This window comes from Polyodon spathula, chromosome 1 (assembly GCF_017654505.1).
Source record: "Polyodon spathula isolate WHYD16114869_AA chromosome 1, ASM1765450v1, whole genome shotgun sequence".
Lineage (NCBI taxonomy): Eukaryota > Metazoa > Chordata > Actinopteri > Acipenseriformes > Polyodontidae > Polyodon > Polyodon spathula.
This window is the reverse complement of record NC_054534.1, coordinates 16513744-16535053: the sequence shown is the minus strand read 5'-3', so window position 1 is coordinate 16535053 and position 21310 is coordinate 16513744. Positions and strand designations below refer to the sequence as shown.

Genomic DNA, 21310 nt, shown 5'->3' with positions numbered 1-21310 from the left:
AAAAGCTGAACAATAATTTAAACAAACAACAACAACAAGTTTTAATGACAAAATATTATAGCCTACTTCAACATGAACATTAAGATCATTACTGCAGTATTGCCACCTGCCCGGTTTGAGTGATAACAGCTTAAAACTGCTGAAAATACAGCAGCTGTCTGTCTGTCCACCAAGATGTTGGCGCACCACGTGTGTGTGAGTCTCAAAGTGAAATTTGTTAGACTGGTCAAAAGAGAACTGCAAATTTGCATTATACAACCTCAGCTATTCCTAGTAGAATTCTACGATGTCACCATTAAAAATAATAAATAGTTGGAAGCGGCAAAATCAGACAGCAAGTACAAATTCCAAAAATAGACTTAAAGGAAAGTATGTAGGCTACAACGTTCTGAAACATTGGTTCACATTCAAGTTCTCTGTGCTGTTGGGGGGAAAAATTAAATAAAATCAAATAAAAAAATCTGAGTAAATGTTGCTGAAAACAAGACTGTCAAATCTTCTCAACTGATATCTGTTTATCGTCTGTATCAATATCTCATTACCTGTTTATCTATGCATGTGTATGGGCCACTGCAAGTTGACGTTTATATATATATATATATATCTATATTATAAGATATATTATATAATATATATATACCAACGCTATATATATATATATATATTGGCATAATAAGTAAATATTGTTTATTAACATACATATCAGACATGTAGTCCTGTGTAATTCACTGTGAGGGGCGGAGCAGTTGTGTTGTCGGTGGAAGATTTTTTTGCATTTCAAAGATGGCAACCCTACTATGTATGCAGGCTTTATTTATTTATTGTCCTGGGGTTCCTTTGAATTAATTTTTTCTGCACTTACTACTACTTTATATATGAATAATGTAGATTACGTGGTTGTAAACATCTAACACTAGTACAATACTCTTTCAAATAAATGTGCATGATTTTGAATGTGTGGTTCTTAAAAACTGTATTATTGTCTTTGCTTGCGCCCCTGCACCTCTTTATTTACAGACCCCTTTATTAACGACTCCATATTTGTGAAATGTTTAAGTAGTCTTACCTTCCAGTTTTACTGGAAATTAGGCATCCGTGGAATAAAAAAATTAAGTAAACATAATGTCATTGATGACACAAATTCCTTGTAAACATAAAAGCTAATGACAGCAGTTGTTTCAATATTGCAATGCTCAATGAAAAATACAACGGATAAAATATGTGTATGTACTTTAGCAAAATTAAAATCCAGAAGAGTTTAAACCCTTTTTAATCTATATTTTGTTCAACAGCTTATTTACATTTTCTATACCGTTTAATTTCTAACATGGAACAGAAACCGGCCTTCAGTCTGTGTACTCTGGAAATGAGATTGATCTTGCTTTCAGTCGAGCCCAAATTATACCTAGCTCAGTTTAGGTACAAGGTTGCAAATTAGGGAGCTTAGGCAGATATTTGATTCAAAACCAATATCTCCTGGCTTGGAGTTCAGAGTGCCAACATCTACTGAATCACAGACTGAACATACAGAAACAGTAAAGGAATTTAGTTAAAGGAAATAATGGCACATCAGAACAAAGATGTTTGTTAATATTAAGCCATTTAGTTACTATTCACAGAAATGTAGCAGTTCCATAGTGTGACAAAGAGAAATTGGGTTGGCAGAGGCAAAATACTGGCAGCAAAGCCAGTCCTCAAGCTCAGTGCTCTGTTCAGGCTCAAGGGACCTCTCTGCGAACTTCATCATGAGCAACGCCCTCTTGAGGTTCAGCCAGTTGTGCAGCCCTTCAGCAGGACCCCCTTGCTGATGATCCCACTGCTGTTCCATCAGGTCCTTGCGAGGACCCCACAGCAGGGACTGCAGGATGCGCTTGGCTTCTTGAATGTGGATGCGCTTGATGGGATCAGGCTCAAGTAAAAGGCAGGCAAGCTGCTGAAGTCCTGCAGAGTAGATGGAAACGTCAGGTATTTTGGGAAGCTCCTCGCTGTAGTACTCCTGCTCCTTGAGCTTGGGGCTGACCTCGAAAGGGTTGGGTTGGTGGAGGAGTTCGTAAATCAAGATGCCAGTCTGGAACTCATCAAACTTCTTGTACTGTGAAGCGGAGACAATTTCCGGGGCCAGCCGTGCCTGGTCCCTCTTGAGCTTGGGGTCTGAGGCAGCGATGGTGCCCGCCCTCTGCTTAGCTTTGGCAAAGTTGCTGATCACAAGCCTGGGCAGGTGCCTCTGGTCTTTGATGTCAGAAGGGGAGTGCTTGCTGTTGTGTACAAGCAGCAGGTTTTCCAGGCAGAGGTCCCGGTGGGTCACACCGTGTTCTTTCAAGTGCTCCAAGCCGTTGCAGAGCTGCAGCAGTAGGAAGCACACTCGCCGCTCGTACACTTCCGGCTGCACCCTGTGGAAGCTGCCCCACTCCTTCACGAAGTCTGCTGTGGTCTGGCAGGCCACATCCCTCGTGATCACCACCACTCTCTCCTGTTCGTTGTGGTTGCAGAGGGCTGTATCTCTGCCTGTGGAAGCTGCCTCACCCTGCTGTGAGGAGGAGGCTGTTCCAGCAGCCTCGTCAGGGGGTAACATGCTCTGGGGAACACAGGCGATGAAGTGGCCGCAGTCCTGCTGCAGGTTGAAATGGGGAGGCAGGTCCTGTTGCACTGCCAGGCCATACAAATGACCCTGCTTAGAGTCTGTGTTCTGGTTTTTACAAATCTGCAAAGAGAAAAATTAAAAAATGATATTTCAGCAATAATTCTTTGTCCCACAGGTAACCATGCACTGATAACACATTGGTGATTCCAAATTGGGGAGAAAACTGGGGTAAAAATCATTGGCAAAGACAAAAAAAAAAAGGGATAATCTGGTTTACCTCTACACCTGCTTTATAATATCTGGAATTTACAGACCAATTACTAAGTACTTAATTATAACAATATGTTAGATTATTTAAACCATAGTCACCATATAAATACTATGCAGCATGAACTGTGTAAAAACAAGATGACACCCCATACCTTGACAGCATAGGTGTTCTTTGTGTCTTTGGCACAAGAGGCTGAGTAATAGACAGAATCGCCAGCATCACAGCAGGGCTTATTACAAGTCAGTTTAAAGAGCGACCAGTTGCTCTCGTTGAAGCGAAGGGGGTTCTTCTGGTCGAGGGTAAAACGGTCCTCGCACTTCAGAGCCAGACGCCGCAGGGACTCTGCGTACAAACTGCTCAGCTTAGCATAGACACCTTCCCTGCTGTCTATGTTGCTCAGGAGGGTGTGAAGCTGGAGGTTGGAGCTGGAGCTGGGCACGCTGAGCTGGGGGGAGGAGGAGAAAGATGCCCCACTCCTGTTCCTCAGGCCTAGCCTGCTGTTGTTTCTGCCAGTCACCTCTTCCATAGTCCGAGAGCGCAGCTGTTGGCCAAGCAGGGAGTGGCACCTCTCAAGGGACTCGTTAGAAGAATACAAGTGCTGCTGATCCACAGGGCTAGAGGGGGAGCTGAAATGTGACCTGTCCTGCCCATAGACATTGCCTTCTGAGTTACTGAAGTTCAGACGGGGGCTGCTCCTGGGATGAGTGGCACTCCTGCCTCCCGACTGATCTGGAGCTGACATGGCCCTGTTCACCATCTTCTGTGGGAGAGGGGGAGGCAGGAGGGAGTTGCCATAGCTGACTGTGGAGTTCTCAGAATGTGGGGAAACAGGGGAGGAGGTGAGCCTATTCTTTCCAAAATGGGACAGACTTGGTGAAAGAGCACCTTCATGACCTAGAAAGGGAAAAGCAAAAAAAAAAAAAAGTAATACTATAACATTGAGACAAATTAGGTGGTGGTATACTAGGTAGAGGGTACCAAACCAATATAACACACAAAAATTCATGGAGTAGAGGAGGCCATTCAGCCCAACTAAGCTCATCCGGTGATGTGTGATCCAGGCCAGACTTTGAGCTCAGGAGTGTGAAAATGAAATACAAATGTACTTACCGATTCATAAATCAAACTCATAAATTTGGATATAAACCTACACAAAATCAACCAAAGCAGACAAATGCCTAGGATAATACTGCAACTGATTTCATAACTATAAAATGTGCAATGCAAAGAAGAATCTTCTCAGAAGGACTCTGTTGACTTAGTTGTGAATTACAGTTGCAGTACAAACAGCAAAAGGTGACACTATAACTGTTCTCGTTAGGGCAAGTTAAAAAAAAAATAGGATTTCCTTTTTTTTTCTCTTTTTAAACTTTTTTTTTTTTACATTTATTTTAGTTTTTTGCATATGTACCACAGCCTTTGTGAGTTTTAGTCACAATTAATCTCAGGATTACAGTGATAATAATGAGACTGAATCAACAAAAAACAGTTTCACTTAAACAAATGCAGGGTAACTTACTGACTACACACGTTGTTTTGTATTTCTGCAAGCGCAGTGGTGTCCATCCTTACTCGCATGCACATACAGTTTAGGGAGTGGTATGAACTACTATATCATGGAAAAGCAGGAGAATGTTGCAACAGCCTTGAACGTTTTTGGATGGGATTATTGTCCGGAGGCATAGAAACTAGCATTATGAAACCGCTGCTACTGTAATTAAATGGTTTCTGTGTGAGATACTCATTCTACAGTAAAACTATACTACAACTAGACATATAGGAAATAGTGCCAGAGTCAACAGTAAAGCAACAATATTAACAACTTCATTTCTTCAGAAGATCTTTTTTATAAAACTAGTGTTTTTGGATTCGCCACAGGTCTACATATCTCAGTGATGCCATTGTGTATATTCCTTGCAAAGTTTTGCGGTGTATTAATCCAGGTCACCATCCTTTTTGTCTTGAGACTTTTGAATACTTTTTTGATACTTTGAACAGTTGTATGGTGCCTTTAGGGATTCAGACTTGTTTTGCCTAATTCATATTATGGGGAACACATTTATTTGGCCTAGCTTGTAAGATTTAGCTTTCACTAGAAGACACGTTAAAATATAAAATATTTCTGCTGTTTATACAGTGGGATATTAATATCCCTGCACATTTTTATCCAATAATTCAAAGGATGCCCCATTTTCTTTTGCAAAAGTTATTTGCAGTTATACAAAGCAGCAGCTGCCAAAAAACAACTTTTGACAACCTGTTATTAGATTTTAATTAAAGTCTTTGCTGCTATACACAGTACTCCATTGTACAGGAGTGAGGATGTAACTACTGGTGTATGTTTGCTTGTACTGAAAAGTGCTTTGAAAAGCAGTTCTTTTTTGTTTGGGTTCCAACATTGTGTTTGGTCTGTTATTGCTGACTTTTGCTTTGATAGTTTATTAAACCACGGCACAATGTCTACACAATTCCAGAATAAAATACTCCTTCCTTTAGTACTTTGAAGTCACGAGAAAGTGATACTGAGCAATGGGGAATCTAGTCACTGATTCAGAAATAGGTCTTGTTGTAGAGAAACAGAGGTAAGACAAAGTTTTAGTTTAGAGTTTGACATTAGTTCACACATTGTGCAAAATCCACTATAAGGTGTCCGTCAGTATTTCCTAACATATATGTGTGTTGTGTTCGTTTAAGGTAAAAATAAATACTGGTACATAAACATATCAACAGTATTGTACTTTACTTGGCAAATCAAGTGGTAATGACCCCATCAAATAAAGGTAGGCCTTGGGTTCTCACTAAGAATGTCAGTGTAAATTTAGTTTACCAGCTCCAGAATGTCACAGGGAATAACATAATAAGCAGGAGTAATGCTAATGCTCCATGTTTAAACTTGTAGGTAAGGAGAAGCATTAGTGGTAAATACACAGTGTCTCTTATCAAAACAGACTATAAGCAGACACCCCTGTGTTCAACAATCACAGTTGTTCAGCATGATGTCATTTAAATGGCATTCAAATGCTATCGCGAAACAGAAAAAATACAATGTTTTTCAAGTACCTAACTCAAGAGCTGAGTTAGCAAGTATAACTGACTTACTCCCATCGCTGAACATTCTGGACTCGGAGTTCAGGCTGTCGGTAGAGGCAGTCGCAAAGCTGCTGTTCAGTCCCTTCAAGGATTGTGTCAGACTCTCAACAGACCCATGGCTGGCTTTTTGCAAGTCAGAGCTGCTTTGGCTCAATTTCCTAGACTCCCTGCAGGAAAGCAAAAATAATTAGCATAAGTAACCTGAATCGTTTATTAATAGCAACCTTTCACATCACTTTTGCATCAACAAACCTGCTTTTATTTATTATGCATTTAGATTCTTCGTTTTGATGCATCAGCATGTACAAGGAACACATTGCATCAGGAGGGTTAGGATTTTTTTTTTTTTTTTTTTACAGATAACAAATAGGTGAGTTATATTAGTATTTATATTATATTAACATTAGTATTTATGCTTCTATCCTTTAGTTCTAACCGGTGCCCCCCCTCCCCCCCTCATTCTAATTCTTGTTATGTTACTTCCTTAAACTGTATTTAAAATGTGAAATATCTTTACTGCTAATTTATATGCACACAATGACAATGCTGCATATACATAATTTCTCATACTTACATCTCTCTGTTTTGACCTCATACCACCTCCTTTTGCATGATCTCTGTCTAATTGTATAATCCACATTGGTTTTCATTGACACAGCAAATGACACAGACTAGCCTTCCTTTTGTAAGAATTCTTTCACACCACTTCCTCTGATCTCAGTTGAGGTATTACTATTTTGCTCGAATCATGTTTCTGTGACGTGCAATGACATTAGACCGTACCAATTCCAACATAAACTTCTCCTTTTGTGAAGAATAAAATATTCATTTTAAATAATCTAAAAAAAACATTATTTCAATTCCATTCATAGTAAATATATTAATATTCAGTTAAATTCCATCAACAAACTTATTTGAAGTACTAGTACTAAAATGAATGTGTTATGTTTGAATACAGACTATACTTAAAGGTATTGTTTGTTACAAACTGCATTAATTTTACACATTTCTCCAGTTAGGAAGATAATACACTGCTTGCTCTTTTTCATAGCCCCCAGCAATCATTATTAAACACAAAACACCAGGTCATAGAACAAAGGTGTACATTGCTAGTGAAGAATTCATCAAAGTCAAGCAAACCTACAAAAGTTTCCTACAACCACTATTAATCACAGATATCTTTGCCGGTTGAGCCTAAAACATCATCATTTGTCAATCACTACTGTAGAATTTATACTGATAAATTACAAAGAGAACATATTGATCAATTGGAAGTTATTAACACTGAGACCATGGGCCATAGTTCAATTGTAAAGTCACGAGTCCATCTTCACCTTTTTAGTAAAAAGAAAACTGCACATTTTACAAAAAAGCTTATATGGCCAAGGAAGTGATGGCTAGCCACATATAGTTCCAAATTGGGTCATAGTTAAGTCACTTATCTCCAGGGCAACAATTAAAATGATTGGCTGAGCTGGGATTTGAAAGCAGAACTTCAGGCTTCCTGTTTTAATTTGTAAACAGCAGTCAACCCTACCTCTGTTGCACTTCCTTATAAAAGTCTAATAACTTTCTTAAATCTCAGAAACACAGCATATTTAGTAAACAATTGTGCACCCCATGGTCCAGACCTACATTTACAAACAATGTGGATATTTTATTTTTTAAGCTGTCCTGTTATCAAGTTAGGCAGTTTCTACTGTTTCTTTAATATTAACTAAACTATACTTATTTTGTACCATGAAAATGTTTTTACTATTTCAGACAAGATTGTAGTTTTGTTTGCCTTATTTACTTAGTTATTGATCCACTCAGTCATATAACACTGATTTCTACATAGATTTTTTTAAACAGACAGTAACAGCTGTAGTCAGTAAGACACACTTGCTCTGCACTGTTAGGCATTAAAAGAAGGGCCTTTAATGTGCTTAATACAACCACTGTGTCTGCATAGCCAAAGCAAGTAAAGACAGCTGCATGAAAAGTTGTACTTACTAGTCAGCAGGGCTTCCATAGACCATACTAACGAAAACAGGTTGATTTTCAAGCTTTCTACTGCCTTCCAGACTGTGTATTTGTGTATATTTAGAAAACGAACGACCTGTGCCTCACTTCCTGTGTGGCATACCTTTTGTTTATAGCGACATCCATTCTGAGCTTATGAAACCACAGAAGATATATTTTCTGAAGATATAAGCATCCCATTCTTTTGAGCATCACCACCATTTAAAAAACAATTAAGACATCAGTTCCATACACAATTCTCATAGAGTGAACATTCACTTGAACAAATACACACATTCACATTGATTAGGCACTTTGCAACAAGAACATCTTGTGCAGTAACAGCGACTATATAAAACTACTGTTAGTTTATAAGGAACCTGTCTTACAGGGTGGTACATAAGAAGGACAATGTGGTGGCACAGAATTTTCTGCTGTCAACTGAAATGGGAAGTGAAGCCCTTGTGTAAACAGAAAGGGCAACTTAGCACTATTAGTATAGAATATTTGAAGTTAAAGATTATAAAAGGATCTGACGAATAAAGTATTTTTAAAACTACTGCCCAACCCAGATTGAGTCTGATAAAGGACTGGGTGTACTTCTAAATAAAATGTCTGCATGTCTGGACATTTTATGTGCCTGAAAAGAAAACAAGCAGTTTGCATAAGAATGTGTTGTTTTGCGCAGGTGATGGTTATAGGGGAAATCTACGTGAATTTCCCCTGCTGTTTATCAAGTGTGGTGTTGCCATAATCTGGTTAATACTATGCAAACACTTTTTTTTCTAGCATGTGTTGTGATTTTAATGCTATAACGGCACTATTGTTAACGTTAAAAAAAAAAAAAAAATCTATAATTACTACTGTGTACTGTGTCATAAACCCTTCTCTTGCTACCTGGCATATCTGAAATAATCAGATAGTTTGTTTCTAGTGGATTTAATGAGGGTTTGTGACAAAGTGCCCGCCGCTGTGTATATTATCTGTTATGTGTTGCGTGTGGTGTGTTAAATGTTGGTGTATAGACATTGGTACACGGGATATAAACGGGTCTGTGTAACACGAGTGTTTAAAATGTATATGTGTATTTAGGCACGAGGATTGCACAGCACTTCACGTGCAAGTAAAATGTAGTAATATGTGAGCACGGGGAATTGCACTTTATTAATTCACGTGCTGGGATTCATACTCGCGGTTGTGTGTTCGGGAGAGAGAGAGAGAGAGAGGGAGAGAATCTCAATTGTTTGTGTAGCGTTCGTCCACTCTGTGTTTTGTCAGTGTATTCGTTTTGTTTGCCTATTTATTTTGGCCTCATGTGCCGTGTCCTGTTGTATTTTTACAAACCTTTTATTTTCTACCTATTTCATTATTAAACTGCGCAGCAGCGCCTTCACCATTTCAAAGCCTGTGTTCAGAGTCGGTTCCTGTTTCTGGTCTGTTGTCACCCATTCCGGCCGTCTCAGTGACAGGGTTACATTTTCTTTTAAGCAAAAAAATACCCAAACTGTAATTTCCCACAATAAGATGTGTGCTACTGGTTCTGTGTTATTAATGTCAGCTGCTGCATCATGTGGCTATGGTTCTATCTTTAAATAAATATTCCTGGCAAAAGGTTTGATGCAAGGCTCCTCTGTGTTGGCTGTGGTGTAAATACTTTCTTTAGATTCAGATTCATGCATTGAAGGCCCGTTCCACAACTTTATCCCAGAGTTTTTTTTTTTTTTAAATCTCCTTGGTCTTCATGGTAGTATCTTTTCTTTGAATGCACTACCCAACTGTGGGATCTTAGAGACAGGTGTATTTAATCTGAAATCATGTGACCCACTTGTATTGCACACAGATGGACTCTGTTTAACTTATTGTGTGAATTCTGAAGGCAATTGGTTGCACCTGAGCTTATTTAGGAGTGTCATAGCAAAGGGGGGGAATACTTATCTAATGAAGACTTTCCAGGTTTTTATTTTTTAATTGATTTGTTTTTTTTCAGGTTTTAACACAACAAACTGTGAAAACCTCCAAGGGGGGTGAATACTTACTGTAGGCACTGTATAAATCTATAAAGCAATGCCTTGAATATTTTGAGCTTCCCTTTTGTAGTTCTTCTGGGGGCTTTCCAAAACTAAGTCTTAGGAGCCGTGTACACAAATGAACACAGTACTACTGAATATAACAAGCAAAGGCAGAAAGGCTCTTTGTCCTTTGGTTTTAGACAGTTCTCATCTTGGCTGTACATGAAATACAAAATGCTTTATCTGGCACTCAGGACATCGAAACTTACCACTATGGTGCTATATTTACATTCAGAAATGTAACTCAGTTGTAACTCAATACTTCCTGAACAAGTGTCTGGAGTCTTGAAGAGTATTTAAAGTCACATTCCAGTTTAAAATAAACCCTCATTAAACTAAGCAGAGAAAACATATCATTCAGCATTAACATAACCCAAATTCATTTATTTTTGTGATTGCCCTGTGAGGTCTATTGAATCTATTCCCCTGTTGCTTGGTCGAGAAGGGACTGGCAGATTTTTTGCATGCTTGGTGAAAAAAGATTATGTTGCTAAGGGGCTGTTGTCACCTATCTGGCATGGTGGCTATGACTGGGAGAAGCAAACTTTGGTCCCCAAAGCAAAACTGAATTCACATGGTTACTAGACTTCACTCTACATCAGTAGATTTTAGACTGCTGGTCTGTGCTTTAACATACTTTCAGTACACTTTCACTGTGCTGCACTGTGCTTTGCTTTCACCATGGTATACAATAGTAAGCTATTAAAAGAACTGCTAGTTTTGTAAGAACCTGTATTAACTTCAATGGTACAAACAAGGGACCTTAAGACTCAGAACTGGAATCACTGCAACTGAAGGGAGGCTGTTTAGGTTAAAAACTCTATATTTAGGGGGGTCACCGAGTGGTGCGGAGAGGAGAAAAAACATAATTGAACATTCCAAATTGAGGGAAAATAAATAAAAATAAGTGGTCATTCTAAAAAAAAAAAAAAAAACCTCTATATATATCAAATAAGTCAAAATGTATAATATTACTCCTAGCAACCAATTGATATTGTGTGTATTTTGGTGAAATTACTGGGATTGTGCAGTTGCTGTAGTTATATTTGTTTGGATGTAGACATAGTTGGTGACACTTGTACTGTGCAGTGCCACACTCTAATTAATGAAATGCCAGGATGAACAAGTTTCATAGTAATCTAAGTTAACAGGATTCTACTGCTTCATCAAAGCCAGTCATGACTCAATAATTGTGCTTGTAAAGTGCTTGGGCCTGAGGTAAAAAAAAAAAAAAACTACTAAAACCAAATGTTGTGATTAGTAAGCTTATGTTAAGCACTGCCTGGTTTTCAAGTATTCCTTGTTGTGTGCAAAAAAGAGATAATAGGTTACAGTTGTCTGTTTATTTTTGTGTTGGTTGGACCAAGTTCTAGAAAAAACAAAACACCTGCAAAAACCCTTTACTTTAATTGAAACCACAAAATGCTGGAGAAAAACACAATGGAGGGCTTTTATTTCAACAAGTACAATAGAATCATTGTTTCCTTTGAGACGGTTTTCAGTGGTAACAATCCTATCACTTGTTAAGTATAGCTCTCTATTGTGAATTGGCATAAACAAACGGGGCATCACTTATGGGACAACATTACACAAACGAGTTACAAAATTATCAGCTGCTTTAGTTACAATTTACAAACAGAAGCAAACCTTGAAGAGGCTATGTCTATGTATGCTGCACCCAGATAATGTTTTCCCCAATTCCCCAAAACCAGGGGTAACCTCGAAGTCTCTTGTCTCTAACACCACTAACCACTTTAGGACCTAGCAGTTATCATAGTTAAATGACAATAGAAAGCTTTACTTTTTGCCTACATATCTGTTAAAGATTATCACTTGCAACAAAAACCAACCTCAATTCAGAACATTTTACTAAAACTTGTTCCAAAATTGCCCTCATTCATAGGTGGAAACAGCATTATTCATGTTAACGGTAAGATATTATCAATCATATGGCAATTGGAATCTCTCAGCCATTCATTGCATTGTGATTCCAATTCCTCTTATCCTGTGATAACATGATGAGGTACAGTTTATATAACCAGACACCACAAAGGGCCAATGCTATCAACACCAGCCTGTTGCTAAATTAAATTACTGAGACTGGAATCAGCATAATTGTCAGAACTATACTTCTAGGGTGTTTCTAGTGTCCTAGAAGACACCAGTCTCCCTGGCTGGTATTAAAACCCTCTACTCAATCTCAGATTTTGTCCACTGTATTTCCTACAATCACGTGCCCTGTTCTTATTATTTAATTCCCACAGCTATCCTGGCTTTTATTCCCTTTTATGGGGAATAAAACAGGAAAAGGTGTCCCTGGAGCAGCTGCAGTCCAGTCTGGTACCTGAGTTAACAGCACACTGTGGTGGTCTATCTGAAATTCCTTCTAAACCAACCTTCGGTCACAAAGGAACTGGACTCTCAAGTCTGAGTGAAACTATTCCTATTATAACTACCAGTCTAAGTAGATACTTTGTGTCAGTGCTTTGAATCACTAAATTCCTTACCTCAGTTCATTGAGGTAAGTTTATTAAAAACTTCAGATTTTAAACAGTAAATAAATTAAATAAAATGTAAAAGAACAAAAAGTGTACCTGTGTTGTTTCTTTGGAGGCGGGGGAGGAGGTGCCAGGTCATTAGTCTCGCTGGTGTCTTCTGCAAACTCTGAAGTGAAAGATGTTGTCGTGGATAGCATGTTTGTGTTATATTTGTCCTGTTCGGATGCTCTCCCTGCATGGTGATGACTGGCACTATTGTAAGCCGTCCCTGGGTTATTACATTCCTTGCTAAAAGAAACAGCAGCAGCGTTCTCCAGCTTCAAGTCCAGTCCTGACACAACAGCACCATTAACTATATCGGCCGCCCTCAACTGCTGGTGCGCTGGCTCCTCAGCACCCTCCTCCTCCTCTACTATTTTACTCTCCCGGCTCCAACATGTGTTGTAGTACTTGTGCCTTTTTTCAGCAGCTGACACAGGCAAGTCCCCAAAATTTCTGTTCTGGGACTGGAAAGGGAAATAACTCCTGTGTACCTCAGCTTGAAACGATGGTTCATTTTCCTCTTTCTCTCCCTCAGAGAGGGAGGGTAATCCCAACTTTGGGGAGCATGAGCCTCTAGACTGTTTTGGAGGGATAGCTGGGCTGGGGTGAGTGTTTGCTCTAGGGTGTAGGAGTGTGCCACTTTTGTCGGTTAGCCCGGCTTCAGAGGATTGTTCAGAGTTACTCTGAGGCCACGGGAAAGAAGTCTCCTGGGTTGAATTCGGGCTAAAGTGTTGCCATTGTGTACTCACAGCCGAATCGGGGCTGCTTAGATAGAAAGTTTTATTGTCCTCCTCTGTGTGGGCAGCCATAACTGTTATTTTAGCTCGCTGGCTAGAGTCACCAGATGAACAGTCTATGAGGTTCACTGCATTATCAAAGCCATTTGGATTTTTATGGAACAGGTTTTGTATCTGGTCCTGGTCAGGGCTTCTAGGGACCTCATTTGTGGTCCTCTTCTTTTTTTTGGTGCTCTCAGCGTAAATGGGTTCGCGAGGCACCTGCACCGACAACTGTTCTAAAGGCTGATTAAGAAAGGCTCCCAATTTCTGAGGTCTGCCAATCTCCTTTGTGTAGTTCTCGCAGGGTTCGCCGATCTCACATCTCTGGTGACTGAGGTACTCTAGCTCTTGAGAGCAGCTTAGGCAGGCACTGCTGCTCTGGCAGGAGCATGAGTCCGACAAGCTGGCAGCTTCAGTCACCAAGGACAAATCCCTCCTGTCTGAACACCCATGACTCTCTAAGGGGTTCTGAAAACCTGGCTCTTGCAAAAACCTGGTCTGAAAGGAAGTGCTTGATTCTTCACCATGACCGGCAGCAGTTGTAACCATGCTAATTGTTATCTCCAAGGGTGCATGCTGATCCCAACTGTGCCCCGTCGAGCAACATGAACTGGTTTCCCTGTGGCTATCACAGCTCCCAGAGGAAAGGGTTCTGACGTCCGGTGTCTCAACAGAGCGATTGCCACTTAAGTCATCATTAAAATAAGTGCTGTTTACGGATCTGGTAATCTCCTGTTTAAGACTTTTGCAAGGGGTGGTGCCATTTTCCTTAAAAGTCTTGGGCCCCCTTCCTTTCTCCTGACTCATAAAGATGTTGCTGATGATTAAAGGGTGCCCAAGGGCTTCCACTTCACGGTCCAGTGGAGACGAAGCCCCAGGGCAGTAGCCTATGGGATATCCCAATGTGTCGCCTGTAGCTTTCTGGTACATCGCAACTTTTAGGTTTTTGTTGGTGGTGGTGTTGTCAATGTACAGCTTCGAGAGATCCAATATCTGCATCATGTTGTGTTTCTCTATTGGGCTTTTTGGGTTGTGCTGTAACAAATGAGAGTGCAGAAGGTAAACTTACGAAGAATTGCACCAAAGAGTGTATAGACTGTACATTTCCCCAGTGGCTTTGAAACTTATTTCACTGAAGCCCCCTTTTTTCTTCTGCTGAAAACTTCTGATAATGTAAATATTCTAATATGACTATTTTAATAAATATGTCACCCCTGGAGATTGCTTTGAACCCACTGCTGCAATATCCCATGCTTCAAAGTTAAAGTCTTCCACAAGACCTCCACCTAGTAATATGTCTGAGTAAAACCTAAGTAAACCTCTGCATTTCTTTATCAAACATGCACATACTATTGCAGTGATTGAAAACCCATTTGTACAGTAAAATGTATCTAATCCAGCCCCTCCACATAACAGTAATCTGTATAATTTGGCATGAATTATGGGTCCCGACCAAATCCCTATGAAATGAAAAGTGATATTCTCTACAATCTGGAACCTGTCTATTCAGGAATCAATGTAAATCTGACTGTGTAATCCTGCACCCGCTCATGTGATTTTCTTTTCGAAATTTAAACCTAATATAAAAAACTAAACAAAAACAAGGCGCTGTGTATACACTCACAAGTCCCACCAGTGCATTCTGAATTGTGCAGTTGTTGAACAGCAAATGTCTGAACGTCCAAACAATAAGCTATCTCTTGAAATGTGTATCAAAAAAAGCTGAATATTTACCAAAACCAACACAAAAAGATCTAACTGAAAAACTCAAAACTGCAAGGCAAACCATTTCAGACATTCTGAATAGATGCCCACAGTAAAAGCGACACAGAAAAAAACAAATCTGAATGAAGAAAAGCAGAAAGCACCTGAACCCCGCATGCAGGTACGGTACGAACACTTGAACGTCTTTCTGTGGGAATTGTTTAAACAGGCTTGTGATAATAACAGGTCAAGAGTTTGTTGAGGCATTGTTGTGTTTATTATACTCTGTATGTACGGGAATAAAGTTGTGTTTTAAATTGTTCAAATATTTGTGTAATTTTCCTTTTTTTTTTAGGTACAGTTAGATTATTTACAGTAACTTTGTAATCCAGTACACAGTCTAAACTTTCCAGTCCCAAGTGACACCACATTATACAGGTTTTAATGTAGTAGAAAGCTAATTTGTGGGAAAATATAGATAAGGTAAAATATTGGTAACTATTCTATAGAATAATACTGCAGGCAAACATACACATGACTGTATAACTATTCTTTATAGAAGAAGTCACTAGTACCTGTGATTACTATAATGAATTATCATTTGAATATGTAGATACCAATACTCAGCACAAATCATTATAACCAATCATTGTATGGTATCAGTGTTACCTGTTGTACATCAGTAGCATTGACAATCACATCTGTCCACGTGTCAGACGCATCAGAGCTCATCATAGTTGGCTTGACCGCAATGGTAGGCTTTGAATAGGAGGCTGAAGTAATTACATAGTCGTCTTCAGTCTGGACTGTGTAAGTCTTGTTCCAAACCTCCCTGACACTCTGCGAAGGGACACTGTTGTTAGCAGCGATCTCAAAGGGTCTCTGTACCCTGTGTGAACTTCTGGGATAGAAGCAGGTTTTGCAAAAGCCAGGCTTCCACACGTGTTCCGCAAAGTCACTGCACACAGACATCTTCAAACCCTCTGGCATTATTGCAAAACACGCCCAGATCCAAAGAGCAGTGCAGCCTCTATCATGGTGTGTCGGTGTCAGTAGAGGATCCCGAGTTCAGAGTTTTTTAATTGACTGGGATGCCTGTACCTGCGTAAGAGACAACAAAAAAAAAATCTATTTAGAATCACAGGGGTTTCAATTTACTCAACAAAAGCATTCATTCCATTCAACATACTGAATGGGCAACGCAAACTGAAAGGTATTCAGCTGTGCGTTTATGACCTAGATGGCCTTCCATAGCTGGAAGAGAGTTACTGTAACTTAAATGTGCTGTGTAGATGACACCTGGGAATAGATTCTGAACAGGAGCATAATTAATTGCCATTATTACACAGCAAATAAATAAACTAGCTGATTGTGAGAATTATAAATTTAAAATATTGTATTTATGTATTCACTGTATAAATGTATTTATAATTGAGAACTTTTGATCCCGATAGTAGTAAATATGGCTCTAAATCTATCTTAATGTAGTGTTTTTTTAAAGAAAAAAGATGGGAGTGTGTGACAGGGTGCGCCCACCCCTGTGTTTATTTGTATTGTTTTTGTATTATTCTTATTTAAAAGTATTTTATTGTGTTCGGTAAAAACAATGTATGTTTTGTTATTGCTTGGCAGCGTGGACGGGGTTAAATCCCCATCCATCTAACCTCATGCAGAATGTGGCCATCCCCAAACTGATTAAGTTATAACTAATTTGGAGATGGCCATGTGTATAAAAGCACATCAGCCACTCATAAGGTGGGAGAGGAGTGAGAGACAGACAGACAGACAGAGAGAGAGAGAGAGAGAGAGCAAGAGAGCAAGCTATCGCGACGGTAAACAATTGCTACGCATACTGGATCAAAACCAGCACGATACTTGTGTTGTCTGTACATGTCTATTTGCTTTGGCCAATGTGCCTTTTGTGTTGTGCCTTTGTTTCTGTTTACTTGAGTTATTTAATAAATTTGCGCCCAGTGCTTCACTCTTAGTGCTGTGCTTCTGTTAATTTTCTGGTCTGGGACTTCACCATTTGCATTTGTGTTTGCCTGTATCATATGACCAAGGATATAGCTGAGAGCTTAACTACACACCAGGAATAAACAAAATATAACATGCTGAGGTTGGAACAACTAGATAAACCGATGTGCTGCAGTAGTTCTATATTGTTCTGCAATGCTGTTACACGTGCACTTGCAGTATTTGCGTGTTACAGTTGAAGAGCACAATGCACTATTATATTCCTCAGCAGTGTGACTGTTGAAGAGCTTTTGCTTTATATTTTACTATTTCTTCTGTTGCGGAAAGACTTAACTCACATTTGGACTATGCATTTGTGGTATTAAACTGGAAGTAATGTTATTTGTGTTGCTAAATAAACACTACTGCATTCACATGTATGCTGTTAAAAATAGTTTGTTCTTCTCGTCCCTAGCGAGGTAGCTTTTTCTATGAAAATAGACCATGTGGTTGTTGAACAGCGCAAGTTATTATGTGGTTTGCCTTTGTTTAAAAAAATCTCTTGTCCTTTATATGGCAGTCTTAGCAGCTAAGACTTTCTACACTTGTGACTTTCTACACCTTATAGTTCAAAATTAGGCTGTCCTACAAAAAAGTGGCCACATTCCTGGTATCTAAGATACTCCCTAAACAAACAAAAAAGTATTAGATAAGCCATAAGAGCAGTTGGTTATCTGCTCATATTTCATCATGATTATAGTTAGCGATTCTTATGATTTATTTTAAAAAGTCAAGTTGTTTTTACAGAAAAAGAGAAAAAACAGGCGGTTGTATTAAATAGCAAGGACATCCAGTCGTGAGCCCCTTTCCAGTAGAAAGACTCAACATAGCAGCACCAAACTGATCTCCATTTCAAAACCTTTTAAACCGTTAATACAGACTTGTGCTGGTAGGTTAAATCCAGCCTGCTGTTTCACTTAATAACTCATGATATGAGTCTCCCTGACCAATCAGACATTCCTGTTTTCATTGAAAAAATACATGCTTTGTTTTCAGCTTGGACCATTGCAACACTCTGACCTTGGACTTTAACACCTGCTACTCAAAATGTTAAGCCTACATGTGTTCAGCAAACACTACCTGCAAACAATTCACTCTGCAGCCCTAATTATTTTATTTGCCTTGGGTGGGTCTACTACACAGAAAGCTGATGTTACAAGAACAGGGTCTTCAGCAGCTCTGTACAATATTAAATTAGGTAGCTAGTGCATTGAGCGACCCATCTCTGGATTTAGGTTTCCCAAGGCAGCATGGTGAAGAAAAAGAAGTGATTGAAAACCGAAACTCTACACTCCAATGCCATGACAGAGAAAGAGAGAGAGAGTCCCAGCAGGAGAGTGTAAAGTCATGAATGACAAGGCTGTGGAGAATTTCCTGCTCTCTGTCATGTTGTTACGGGGGTGATCTTGTCTAAGTTTAGGCAAGATTTACTGCCTGGGATTAAAAAAAAACACAACAAGACCCAAACTGTTATTGGCAGGGTTCACACAGACCTGGAAACACAGGATTGCAGCTGATATTGTTATCCCTATTTTTTAAAAAAAATTAAAATAAGTAACACACAAATATTTATATATTATATCCCCAAAAAGAAAAAAAGAAAACAACATCTTATGAAACTACACTATTACACAATGAGTGGTGATAATTTTAAAGTGGGTTTCGAGTAAAGTTACTCACTTTGTATTCTTTAAAAGTATAATTCTTCTGTTTAATGTTCTGTTTTTCCTTGCAATTCCATTTGGCTTTGTAAACCGATGTTGTAAATGTAATTATCCATAAATGGGATTTACCTTTTATTTCCCAAAGATTAATTAAAGAGATTTATACAGTGGTGACAAACTTAAAAAGAAATAAATACCAGCAACCACCACGAATCCCTAAGAATCTTACTGATTTACAGTAAAAAAATAAACCCAAGCCTGGGCTGTCTACTGAAGTCAAGCGGACAGAGCCCTTTTAGATAAACTAAAGACATACTTCCTCTGCTGCATGTACATTACTGTAACCTTTCCTTTAATTTAGCCTTCAGTGAAATCAAATGGCAATATAATTAAGACTTTTTGTTTGTTTGTGTATTCCTGTTGTCATTCATAATGCACCATGTGTTATTTTATATTATTTAACACAAAGACAATCATAGTAGTGGGAGTGGTAGAAAAATCTTTAAAAGGTGAACACACTTCCACTGCATACAGTGTACTTTCTCTGTCACTAGAATGAAAACACAGCTTTGATACACACATATGCACACTCACACTAAAGGACACAAACCACCAAATGCATTCCAGTAAAATTTAAGTACCAGTGTAGGGCCAGAAAGTGGCACATTGTCAGAATGTGGTACGCGTACCTGTTTAACGCCAGAAAATGGTACGCTGTCAATGCTGTGATTGACTGCTGCACAAATCACTACAAACAAGACCAACTGTAGTTCATCCACAACATTGTATATGCTCATTTGTTAAAGTCACAAATTTGCTGAATTATGAAAGAAAAATGATATTAAAAATAACTTTAAGGGCCAAACACAGAACATCGTACCCCAGTCAGATGGGCATTTCCTTGTTTTCTGAGCTAAAATCATTTGCACATGCCGGGGCAAGCGCAGTACATGGTGTACCACGTTTTAACATGTACCACAAAATAACACCACACCGGTAACCATTCCTAATTAAACAAACAAACAAAAAAGCATTACACTGCCATTGTTTACTGTATTTTTTACAATAGAAACTGATACTATAATGAATATTAAGCTGGTTTAACTAGGCTGTCCACAGCAGATAGTTTGAAAAGCCAGACAAGCCAGTCAGTAAACAGACTACCTGCTACAATCTAAACAAAATCTCTACAGCAACAAAAGAACCATTTCTGGAGTGAAAAGGGTCATTTTTTTAACTAACCTGTTAAAGGATTTGGCCTTCAGCTTGGAAACAGTTTGAAAGAAAGTAAATTCCAGGCTCCTGACAAGCTGCAAAACTCAAGAAGTATGTGCAGTTCTTAACTGCCTGCCACCCAACACAGAATGTTGCTAGTAGTTTTCCCTGCTAATCTTTACACTGTGCTGAATGAATCGGGCAAGGCAACACCTCTAGAATCTACATGAAGACACTCCCTTTTCACTCCTGCACTAACAAAGGCAAATGGGTTTAGTCCCCCCCTCCATTTCCCAGACTCTCCAGTTTGAAACTTTTCTATGACATTGTTTTTCAAAACATCATCAATTTATAATTTTTGTTATTATTATTGTTTTGAACTGACCACAATCAACTGATTCTTTAATAATTCTTAGTTGTTTGGGAAAACATTATATACAGGATTGTGTCACTTTTACCTAACTTTTCATTAGTTCACAAAAAAAAAAAAAAGAATACATTGTTTAAACTTACTATTTTCTATTGGGCTGAAACATTACACTAAAAAAAAAAAAAAAAAAAAAAAAAAAAAAAAATCTAAAATACTTCCCCAAAATGTATTGTTTTGTGAAGATCTCACAATTTTCAATAATTGTCCTCTTATACAGTATATTGATATATAGTACTTCAGTGTAGTGTATACGAATATTAATGTGCAATTTAAAACACACACAAACGTGAAATATCAATACAATTCAACACTGTGCTTTGAACCAGCATTTCCTAGAAAGGATCACTGCACACTGACCAGCATTTTGAATTAAAAACACCTTGCGTTGAAAGGCACCATGCTTCTAATTAGACTACTTTTTCTCCCTGCAATTCATTCATCCAACTCCCCCCCACACACACACTAATGGTGATAAACTCTGTTTTTTTAAACAGAAAATATACTACATACAGTAACTAACCTAGTAACTATGTGGGTGACAGCTTGCATTAATGATTGAATCAAGACAGTTTAACCCTTTCATTTCAGTTTACCTGCTTTGCCTTCCCTGCTGGACAACAGTCAAGGTTGCTTCTGAAGAGAACCTGCCAGTGATTTAAAGTTCCGCAGCAGCTTAATCCCAAGTATGCGTGCCAACAGGTAGACATGCTGTTTTGAGCAAGAGGTCTAGACCTTTCACCACGGAGACTGTGTTTGAACAGCACGCTCTCACTGAGAGGGAATCTAAGCCGGGACCTACAGGAAGGAGGGTGGAGCCCAGAGTGAGAACTGATATGCCCAAGGCTGAGTCAGTCCAAATCTGCACTTGGTGATGGGGTGGGGGCACAGTACAATCAGTTGGGATGTGTAAAGTACAAAGGGGGCAATCCACATGTTAGTCAGTGACA

At 38.9% G+C, this 21310-nt stretch overlaps 1 protein-coding gene across 2 annotated transcripts; it reads right to left on the bottom strand.

The window, feature by feature from the left end:
- Positions 1–652: 652 nt before the first annotated feature.
- On the bottom strand, positions 653–21103 carry LOC121314801 (inactive tyrosine-protein kinase PRAG1-like). Of its 2 annotated transcripts, none has more exons than XM_041248499.1 (6): positions 20957–21103; positions 15708–16139; positions 12610–14369; positions 5952–6109; positions 3004–3746; positions 653–2701 (listed from the first exon to the last, which is right to left on the bottom strand). In XM_041248499.1, exons 2-6 carry the CDS (start codon positions 16026–16028, stop codon positions 1610–1612), a joined length of 4074 nt encoding a protein of 1357 aa, XP_041104433.1. In that variant the 5' UTR covers positions 16029–16139; positions 20957–21103; the 3' UTR covers positions 653–1609. The 2 variants fall into 2 exon arrangements, with proteins under 2 accessions (XP_041104433.1, XP_041104427.1); XM_041248493.1 differs by lacking the exon at positions 20957–21103 and adding an exon at positions 19961–20123.
- Between the last annotated feature and the right edge of the window lie 207 nt (positions 21104–21310).